Source organism: Pistacia vera, unplaced genomic scaffold (assembly GCF_008641045.1).
Source record: "Pistacia vera cultivar Batoury unplaced genomic scaffold, PisVer_v2 Contig21, whole genome shotgun sequence".
NCBI classification, from domain to species: Eukaryota; Viridiplantae; Streptophyta; class Magnoliopsida; order Sapindales; family Anacardiaceae; genus Pistacia; species Pistacia vera.
Genome location: NW_022196013.1, coordinates 1,073,587 through 1,084,922, shown reverse-complemented (window position 1 = coordinate 1,084,922; position 11,336 = coordinate 1,073,587). Strand labels below are relative to the sequence as shown.

Below are 11,336 nucleotides of genomic sequence, written 5' to 3'. Positions count from 1 at the left end.
GTGGCAGTTTTCATGGCTGTGCACATTTGTGCATGGCCAATCTATGACGGCCATGTGTGAAAAAACATGGTCTTGACCAGCACATGACAATTTCAGCCATGTGTATCTGTTGTTGTGTGAAATTGCGCACAACAGACCTACATGCGACAGTAGATAGGTTCTCCTCAAACTTTAGCTCCCGTTCGCGTAGTACCGCGAATTTTGGTGCGAGTTTTCCATCCACATGTTAAATGTGTGAGGATCGATATGGGAGGTGTGCCTAGTGTAACAATTCCCACATTGGAAGCGTATTGGGGAGGTCTTGGGCTTATAAATGGGAGGAGTCCCTCCACCTAATAGGTTAACCTTTTGGGTGTGAAACTCCCAGCCCGTGACAAGTGGTATCAGAGCAGACCCAATTCGTCTTTCGATGTCCCGTCAAGCGCCCACGCAGGGGCGTCCACGTGTAATTGTGGGTCTACACGAGAGTGAGGTGGATGGGTAGACAGGGGGCCCCACTTGTGACGAGGGCGTCACAAGATTGGGTGGGGGAGAATGTAACAATTCCCACATTGGAAGCGTATTGGGGAGGTCTTGGGCTTATAAATGGGAGGAGTCCCTCCACCTAATAGGTTAACCTTTTGGGTGTGAAACTCCCAGCCTGTGACACTAGGTTTTTTGAGACCTGTAGCATAGGTTTCGAGCAAGTTGTCAAGCAAGCAGTTTTTCTGCGCGTTGTTGCGACAACAAGCAGACTGTCCTCGAACTTTAGCTCCGTTCGTGTTGTAGCATGTATTTTTGTGCACGGTCTTTTTCCATGTGTTGCTGCATGTGTGAGGAACATTTTGGTATGCCTGCCCAAGTTTTTGGACTCGTGTAACATAGGGCTTCGAGCAATTTACAATAATGCAATTTTTCTGCACGTTGTCCCGTGTGAACTGACTACATCCTCATAAAGTGTTGATTTCAGAGGCTGTGGTGAGTCAAGTGACTCACAAATTGTATCATATGAAAGAGGACATGTTGGTGCATTTCCTAGTATTTTAAAATAGTTGCTGCCCACATGTGTTGTTGCGCACGAGAGCGTTTTCGAGCAACCTTTGTATTGACAAATTTTGGACTGTTTTGGGTTAATAATTGCGCATTGTTGCATGCAATTTTACTTGAAGATTATTTGGAGTGTGTTGATGCACATTTGCTGTAATTTGGTGGCCCAATTGTTTGAAGTCCGTCAATAGGGACTAAACTGCAAAGTTCAAAACCTATTGGACCTAAAGAATTCTACAAATTATTAAGGAGTAATGTAATTATCTACATTGAATCAAAATATTCTTTTGATTGTTTGAATGCAATGCTTCTATGTGTGTTATTGCAAGGTACCCAGTACATGAGCCTTAGACCTAATGGTGTATGTTTTTAATTGAATTTTCTAAGAATGTATGTTTGTACATTTTTATGATAGGGTCTGCATATCTTGCCTTTCTGTCAACTTTATTGTACATTCTTTTCTTACCTCACTCCCCTCGAATGTAACTCGAGGTTTCCAAATTTATCAATGTAAATTAAAATAGTTGTATTTTAATTTCTTGTAAATTTATAATATTATGCAGTTAAAGACGAAGTGAAGGAGCAACATTCATTCCTGAAAACTCAAGATTTGTATTGTTTAGTACAAGACCCTAGGTTGACCCACCCATTCCTCTAAGCTTGAGGAGACCAGTTTTTAGTTAGACCATGCACCGGCATGTTTAATTTCTGCTTAGAATGCATGATTAAGGTTGAATGTTTCACATGCCTAATTATGTATTAATAAAATGGTGAGACATAATAAAAACCCCTTGTAAATGATATTAAGTTATATACATTTCAGTGCCTTCCAACACTATAGGCTTAATCAAACCATTGTTCGTCGCAACCGTGTTCGCATCAGCGAAGGGAACACTTCTATCAGTGGGAGGTTAAGTTACATTGGAACTTTTCTTTAATAGAGTTGGGTTAAGACTTAACTAGTAGTTTTGCTTGTTCGCATCAGGGAATGTTATTAACAATACTAAAGGCATAGTAGAGAAATGCAATCGAATAATGCACGAGTTGACATGTAGTGTCTACTCTATTGATCCGAGAGTTACACTTGAGGACAATGGTTTGTGTCATTGGATTATGTAATTGGTTTGTTTGCTTTGTTTACATTGAGATCTTTGGTGGGTGTCATAGATTGATGTAATTTAAGTTTGTCGCCTACCTAATTAACCCATTTTGGCTTGTTCACATCAGTGAAGGTTTAAATGGAATTGATGGGATCTTGGCCCACTAGGAAGACTAACGGCCTTCTCGAGTTTAATAATGACGGCTATCAGCTTGAGTAAAATAGTGGGAGCGTTTGTTTAATTAAAGACCTCATTAAACAAATGATTATAACATGAAATTAATTCTCTTATGTTGCACTTGTAAAATCATATTAAAATGGACAACTCCAATTTAATGTTGCGATCTTTAATCGAAAATGAACACGGGCTGGATGGTAATAATTTTACAGACAGGTATAGAGATCTTTGAATTGTACTTGAGTCTGAAAATAAATTATGTACTATCGATCGGGCTCTATCTCAAGAGATTGATAATAACATAACCCTATAGTGTTTTTCATCGAATATGCGGAACATAATATAAAATTTTATTCGAAGAATCTCAACGCAAGATTAGGATTGATATGGTGTAACCCAAACTAAACTCATACAAGGTTAGAACTTTTTAATACCTTCGTTGGTGGCTCCTTCAATTGGATTGAATTTGAACTTCGCTAACAATTCAAAGGGAGAATCGAGCAAGTCAGTATCCACACAAAAGCAGGATTGGATCTCAGTTGAATCAATTGCTAGATAGATTCAATTGCTCAAGGAAGGCCATGAAATTGAGAGAAAGAATTTCTCTCTCAAGCAAGGGAATTGCGGCCAAGGTTAGGGTTTAGGAGAAANGGCAGGCAATGGAACATGAAATGAGGTCACTTGAGGTAAATAGAACCCGGTCCTTGGTTCCCAAACCCAAGGACCAAAAACTAATCAAATGCAGATGGTTGTACAAGATTAAAGAGGGAATTTCAGCTACTAACCCCCCTAGGTACAAAGCTAGGCTAATAGCTAAGGGTTACACCCAACGCGAAGGAATAGACTTCAATGAAGTCTTTTCCCCTGTAGTCAAGTATAAAACCATTAGGTTAATGCTCTCCATTGTTGCCCATTATAACCTAGAGCTAGAGCAGATGGATGTTACCATTGCCTTTCTGCATGGTAACTTAGAAGAGGACATTTACATGAGCCAACCTCTAGGTTTTATTGATCCCAAGAAACCTGACCATGTGTGCATTCTGGACAAATCATTGTATGGACTAAAATAGTCCCAAGACAGTGGTATAAGAGGTTTGACAATTTCATTGTAAGCTTAGGATACACTAAGAGTAGATATGACAATTGTTTCTATTTTAATTTGAATCATAACCTACCTATATATCTTTTACTGTATGTGGATGATATGTTACTTGTGAGTGAGTCTAAGTCTAAAATTCATGAGTTAAAGGGTCACCTTAGATCAGAATTTGACATGAAGGATCTAGGAAATGCAAAAAGAATCCTAGGAATGGGCATTATCAGGAACAGGGATAAACATGAATTAATCATTAGGTAGAAATCATACTTAGAAAAACTAGTGTCTAAATTTGGTATGGCTGATTCAAAACCAATGTCCATGCCTCTTACAAACCATGTTGTGTTAAACAAGAGTCAATGCCCTACAACTGAATCTGGGATAATCAAAATGGAATTTGTCCCCTATGCAAATGTTGTTGGATCTATGATGTATGGAATAATCAGTACCAGACCAGACCTGTCCTATTCCATTTCCTTACTGAGCAGATTTATGGCAAATCCAAGCAGTGAGCATTGGACTGCCTTAAAAGGAGTGTTAAGGTACATTAATGGTACCTTGAATGTTGGTTTAAATTTCTATAAAAGGCATAATACACTTGACTTGGTGGGTTTTGTAGACTCTGATTTTGTAGGTGACAAAGACACAAGGAAATCCACCACCTCATATTACTTTACCCTTGGAGGAAATTGCATTAGCTGGAAGTCACAGCTTCAGCCCATTGTTGCTCTCTCAACAACTGAAGCAGAGTATATTGCTATTGCTTATGTGTTTAAGGAATTTGTGTGGCTGTAAGGTCTGTTAGCCGAAGCAAAACTGACTGATGGCAAGGTTACTGTATTCTCAGATAGTCGAAGTGCAATTCATCTCAGTTAGAGTCTAGTATACCATGAGTAGACCAAGCATATGGATGTTCGTTTCCACTTCGTCAGGGACTTAGTATCATAGGGGGTAACTGATCTTATAAAGGTGTCAACTGAGGATAATCCAGCTGACATGGGAACCAAGGTTGTCTCACCTGCAAAGTTCAAGCACTGCTTGAACCTACTGCATGTAAGATAACCTGTGAAGACCAGAACAATGAAGGAACTGTTTGGGTTTGCTGCACTGTGAATGTTTAGCATTCAAGGTGGAGATTGTTGTGATTGAATGCTGAAACGGCATTGTACTGAGTATTAACGGAATGGTGTCGTTTTGAGACAGCTCTAAGATGATCCTGACTGCTGATTTAGAGGAAAAACCAACGGCTGAGATCAAGCCTCCAGTCAACACTATAAAAGGATTAGGGTTTCTTATTAACAGTAGATCAAACCAGAAAAAGTCAGAGACATTTTTGTTTTTTCCTTTTGTGCGATTAGGGTTCTTTCTTTTGGGTTTGATTTCAGTTGTAATCTGCGAGTTTCTTGAGTGATTTGGGTTAATCAGTCAAGGGAAGAACTTCTGTGTTCTTGTTGTAGGGATTTCCAGGTTAGAGGATTCCTAGGGCAGATTAAGGGTTTGAATCAGAGTTGTTTGATCTGGGTTCTTGGTTGTATTCTTGTAATCGTGACTGTAAGTGGTTGTTCTATAATCATAGTGTAGCGAACTCCTTTTTCGGAGTTCAACGTGGATGTAGCTTGCTCAAATAGGGCAAATGAACCACGGTAAAGATCTGGTGTTGATTGTTTGTGTTTTCTATTTTCTTGGTTGTTTGTGGTTGATTCTAGGTTGATTGCATAACAGTGGTATCAGAGCCATCGTCCTAGGGTGTATCTAGGTTTTAGAAATCGTTTAATTTTTTGACGAATCGAAAAATTAGGGTTTGTTCGAAAAAAAATTAGGGTTTCTCAGATTTTAGGGATTTCTCAATCCAAAGGTTCCTAGAGCTTTAGAACTTTGATTCTTGCTGAGTCTTGGGGTTATTTTGTGAGATTAGATCACAAACACTGGTTAAGGAAAGAAATCTTGGTCATTGCCTTGAGTCTGTACTAGTAGTGTTCTTTTTCGTTTTTGTCAAGTTTAAGGGTATATAGGCTGGAAACCAGTAACCGCCTTAAAAACTGCATGGTAGTATTTGGCGACTTCTGGTCTAACAACGCCACTTACACCTTAGATTGTATCACACTATCTGTATAATACAATGAGCGCTACACGTATGGAGATCTCCCAATACAATGGAAAGATCGATTTCGGGAGTTGGAAGAAGAAAATTAAGGCTCTGCTTTCATATAATAAAGTCGGTCTTGCACTGGAGAATCAAAAGAAATGGCCCGAGGAGAAATTGAAGGAGAAGGAGGAGATTGACGAAGCAGCCTACAATCTGATCGTGATGAACCTCTTAGACAGTGTACTGAGCAAGGTCGATGGAATCGAAACCCCTCTGGGGTTATGGGGTAAACTCGAAACTTTGTATGCACTTCAATCTGCACCAAACTTAGCTTTTCTCAGGGGTGCTCTGTTTTCTTATAAAATTGATAGTAGCAAGACAATAGAGGAGAACCTAGATGAATTCCTAAAAATGACCTTAATTTTAAAGGGCACATATCAGGAACTAAGAGAGACTAGTCTAGCCATGATACTGTTAAACTCCATTACTGAGGATTATCTTGTTGTTAAGAATGCACTTCAGTATTTTGATNTCATCACTAATGCCAATTGATGACGATTGTTGGGTATTGGTGTTTCCCCAACATTGTTTTGATGTGCTTAAATTTTCAAACCAAATCTCATCAGCCGTAAAAGAGTCAGAATCATTGTTACGATGCCATGACCAATGAGCACGGGTTTCGTCTAATATCCTCAACCGTCCATGTCCAAAGCTTGACTCTCGATACACTGACAGAGGGGATACTGGCTCCTTAAAACTTCACATTCAATCAAAATATAATATTAATTTCTAGCCATCCAAAGTTCTAAAACACAGAAGAGAAGACAAAATTTCCATAATCTCTTTGAAATCAATTTGGTTAAAATATATATTTTTCGAGCTGATCATACTAAGAATAGCTAAATTTAGTATCCCGAAACTCTTATATAATACTTAGATAATCTTATCAAGGAAAAACATGATAAACATTCTTCATTTTGAAATCAAATAGCACTTGTATCTTTAGTTTTTAAAAAGGTTTTCTATAATAACCAGAACTGCAACTAATGATATATTAATGATTAACAATTTCACGCTTGTGAAAAAGGAAAAATTACTTACTTTAATGCAAGTCCTTCTCTGTTCCCTCCATCACCAATTGTTATATACATGGGACCGCACGGGTCAGCTTTGTTATCGTATATCCTAGTCTGCAATTAATCGGAAAAACAAATTTTACAGTTAATCACTCATATATATACATTGCATAGGGTTTATTTTATGGACCCCCTTCTGAGATTGTTTAATCTTAAACACATCCAATAATATACTTGTCTAATTAGATCTGTAACTTCTAACTTGGACTTAATTATATCTCAATGATATTAGAAAAAAAAAAAAAAAAAAATACTTGATTAGTGATGAAGATACTTACAAATCGTTCATATGCATGAACATGGCCAGCAAAAATAATGTCGACTCGTGCCTTATACAGCAAGTCTTCCATAGATTTTCTCATGGATTCTCCTTCCCCTTGATGAGCAGAATTAGTATTATACCAAGGCGCATGCAAAAGAGCAATAACCCAGGGTGTCTTCTTCCTGTCAATCTTTGATAAATCAGCTTGAAGCCACTTGTACTGAGCTGAATCAGCATCAAAATCTGTGTAAGATCCCAACATAATAATGTGAGTTCCAGAAACATCAAAAGAATAGTACAAATTTGATGAAGATCCACTTTCTTCAAATGGCATTCGCCAACGGGCGTTGTAAGCCTTGAAACCGTGGGGTTGAATAATGGGGAAAGTCTCAATCTCATGGTTGCCCTCTGTCACCATCCATGGGCGGCTGCTGGCGTATGGCTCAACTAGACGACCGAATGAATCCCAAAGTGGTTGCTGGGTATCTGCATATGATAGATCACCTGGTAACAAAAATACATCGTAGTCTTTGCTTCCAACATGTGCTAGGGTTGAATTTGTCCATTCTGTTTGTCCAAGGTCTCCTGCATGGGACAATTTAATATTCTGCATTTTCAGCTCTAATAAACAAATCTGGACTCAAGTAAAGACCTATATAATTAACTACATAGTTCTAGAAAATTAACATCTCCGGAACAATAAAAGTAGAGAAGAAATAAACAAAAACAAAGCAGAGATTTTAATTGAAATTAATTAAAATACATGTAACAGTGGGATCAAATTCAATATTACCAATTGCTAGTGAAATAATGGATAAATACAATCAATTAAGCATATATAATAATGACTTTTAATCTTAAACAAAATTGATATAAAAGTAGTAGTATACAGTATACACTCTTCATTTTCTTTCCTTTTGGGAAAAGAAACAACGCCTTTCTTAAGCCCAAAAAGCAACATAGAACAAAACAAAAACATGTCTACTTTGTTTTGAATGAAACGTGCAAGTTAACATTCACCACAAATTAAACGCTACCAACTTTTGCTCAACGTCTAAATTTAGCTATTTAGGAAGAAGTATGAGTTGATATTTAGATCTAGATATATAAAAATCTACTTACCAACCACGGCGAATTCAATCGGAAAAGATGGAGGGGGTGTCTTGAATGAAAATTCTGGACCACAACCTCCACATCTGTAATAATAAATAGTGTCTGTTTCCAGTGGCCCAATCTTAACGTGGTGTATCTTGCTGGAGCTATAAAAGAAGTAATGATATGAGGTATGCTCTCCAGTTGCCATTGCATTATATTCACCTGGTACTTTTCCATATTCTACAATAGATGGTACCTTCTTATCATCCGTAATCCAAGATACTCTAATGTGATCTTTACCCGCTAAGGATATATGCACCTAAGATATTATTGAAAAGAAACTTTAACATTATGAAATGATGATATAGTAAAGAGTGTTAATGAAGAGACAGACCTGTTGAGGGTCGGATTCAGATCGTTTGTGTTGAGATAAGACCAGACCTCGAGCTGGTGGGCGAATATAGTCATGGGTTAATGCATAAGACGGTGAAATCTGAGAGAAAATGCACATGGTTAGAAGAATAGGGAACACAGGTGACAGCAAATTTTCCATAATTTTTTTGTTTAAGGATTCATGAGTTGTAATTAAGGTAGGGAAGGGGAGGGATATAAAAAAGGGTTTGGCGAGTTTGAAAAAATATAAATTATTAGTTGCAATGGCGTGAAGTATGTCCATTTAAGAATATTATTTTTGGATATGCTTACAGCAATGGATACACGGAACTCCACCCTCCCTCCCCCTCTATGTATCCCTCCCTCCCCCTCTATGTATCCTTTTGGCTTCACTTATCTTCAGTTACCACCACAGAAAAATATTCGTTCATTGTATAAAGCTTCTTTACTTAAATAATATGTCACACTATACTTTTATTATCATTTTTATTTATTGAATTAATTTTTAATTTTTACTATTTTATCACATCTATTTGTATACATACATGTATTTCTTATGTATAATTAATATATTTCCTTTTTCTTTATAGACCAATTTGCTTAACGTTCTTGTGTGTATAGAGGATTCGGTTTGGTTTTAGCGTTTTTGTCTTTCAAGATATACCCGATACTTAAAAGAATGTGTGAATAATGTATAATTAAGATGTATTTTCAAACAGTTTTCTTCTAATTACTAATTATTAGTTTATTTTTACTGGAATAAATTTGTAAAAGTTATTCTGTTCAATTAAAAGATTAAACCAACAATTTAATTGTAAAATTGTAATTAAGCTCTATGTCAATGAAGCGAAACAGATCATTGATGATATAAACTAGTTAATAATACTATATTTATAAAGAAATTTTATAAAAATTTACATACAAAGTGAGGTGGTAAAAAATGAATGAAAGAGTAAAACAAAAAATCAAATTTATTATATTCACTCTTCTATTTAATTTTTTATTATATCACTTGATCTTTATAAGATTTCTTTATAAGCGTAACAATTCTATAAACTAATAAGAACACGTAATAATTCACGCACTGCAATTTTTTCTTTCTCGGGAATCATTCATTCATTATATATATATATATATATTTAAGTCAATTCAATGATAAACTTATTCTAATATAAATAAATATGGAACCTCGGAATATCCTAGGAATCTACTTTCATTTGATAATTATAAAGTGAGAGACAAATCCGTTCCAATTCGAAAGGGCGATCCATCATTAACCATTGATTATATAAATCACAAATATTCATGATTGAGTTCAGATTGTTGATCAGTGTAGCAACTTGAGGTATATTTCAAACACCATTTAATTAAGTTAGGAAAATAAATCCAATTAACTGGTTGTTTTTCTTTCCTCATAACTTTACTTGTTTATTTTAAAGTCAAAACGCGCATATATATAAATATAATATTAGATGACCTGTGAGTACAGATAGATTTCGGGATTAAATAATCATGAAAATTTATTGAGAATGGCAAACTTTAAGAAGACCTCAATCCTTTCAATTGTTAAATGTAATGAAGCTGACCTTGAATGAGGATGCCTTTCGTGGGAGACACGTGCCCTTCGGTATAGCGTATAGGAGTGAAACCATAATATTAATTGTAAAATTATAATTTAATTATTCAACTGTATATATAAAAGAATATCCTTTTCTACACGTGGCAGTTTGCGTATGATAAACATTTTGTGTACAACAAAAGAAAAAGAAAAAAAATTATAATTAGATTTTAGACTTTTATAATCAGATAGATTTGGGCTTGGGTTATAAAGCCTTGTACAAGTGGTAGCCCAATGGGCTTTAATTGTTACCAAATTCGTGATGAGTAAGTGTTTATAAACATTTTTTAAAGCATCTTCAATGGTGTTCTTTATTTTAAAGAGTATCTTCATTAATACCTAAATATAAAGAACAAAATTTTTATTCAAATCCAATGAACTCTTTAAATTTAATAAAGATACTCTTTATTTTCAAGAAAGAGACTTAGTATAAGAGGTAAAATGCGTAGAAACCAGTATTTTATTAATTAAAATTAGGATAGAGAGTGAAATTTGAATCTCTAAATGTGAATAGCCAATTTTACTGTTTAATTTTTATTTAAAAGATAAAAAATATGTTGAACTCTTATTTTTATGAATAAACTCTTCATAATAAAGAGTTCGAGTCATATAAAGAGCCATTTGGAGATGCTCTTACTTGTTCTTCCTTTTCTACATGGGACTTAGCATTTTTAGGAATACAATTATTCCCTTAGGGTGTGTTTGGCTCAAGAAATATTGTATTATTGGGAATGTTATGTTGATAATAGAAAGATATATTACATTGAAAATTACCGATGTGTTTAGGGAAATGTGTTTGGTTAGTTTGGAATAAATTGGTGGATATGCTATATTAATATGTTTGGTTAGGAGGATAAATTGGTGGGTATGTTATATAGATTACCAAATTGCCCTCCTTTTTAAATATTAATATAATATTGTTTTTATTATTTTTTTTGAATATCTTTTAACCCCTTACGTTTGAGATATTGCTAAAACACCCCAGCAATAAAAAAGTTTAAAACTTAACAAAAACACCCCCATCCACCCCAAGCCACTGGCAGTGGCGGAAATGGCTGTAACAACACATGATCGGTCGAATCTAGCCAGTCGTACACCGATATGGCCATTTTCGGCCAGATCTATAGCTAGAGTTGGCCAAAGTTTTGGCCGTTGACGACCATGATTTGGCCACCTGGCCATCATTAACGACCATGATTTGGCCACCTGGCCATCATTAACGACCATGATTTGGCCACCTGGCCATCATTAACGACCAGAAGCCGTAGATCTAGCCAGAAACAACCAAAATAGATTTGGCCATTTCCGGCCAATCTATGGCCCTCTATCCGTTTTTTGCCATCAATG

General features: G+C 35.9%; 2 protein-coding genes across 2 annotated transcripts; one reads left to right on the top strand and one right to left on the bottom strand.

The window, feature by feature from the left end:
- Window positions 1–3,696: 3,696 nt before the first annotated feature.
- LOC116129255 (secreted RxLR effector protein 161-like) lies at window positions 3,697–4,194 on the top strand. The gene has a single exon (XM_031415005.1). The coding sequence runs from the start codon at window positions 3,697–3,699 to the stop codon at window positions 4,192–4,194; it is 498 nt and encodes a 165-aa protein (XP_031270865.1).
- Window positions 4,195–5,959: 1,765 nt separating this feature from the next.
- Window positions 5,960–8,680, bottom strand: LOC116129254 (purple acid phosphatase 22-like). Its single transcript, XM_031415004.1, has 5 exons — window positions 8,373–8,680; window positions 8,006–8,297; window positions 6,900–7,468; window positions 6,587–6,675; window positions 5,960–6,242 (listed from the first exon to the last, which is right to left on the bottom strand). Exons 1-5 carry the CDS (start codon window positions 8,652–8,654, stop codon window positions 5,960–5,962), a joined length of 1,515 nt encoding a protein of 504 aa, XP_031270864.1. The 5' UTR covers window positions 8,655–8,680.
- Between the last annotated feature and the right edge of the window lie 2,656 nt (window positions 8,681–11,336).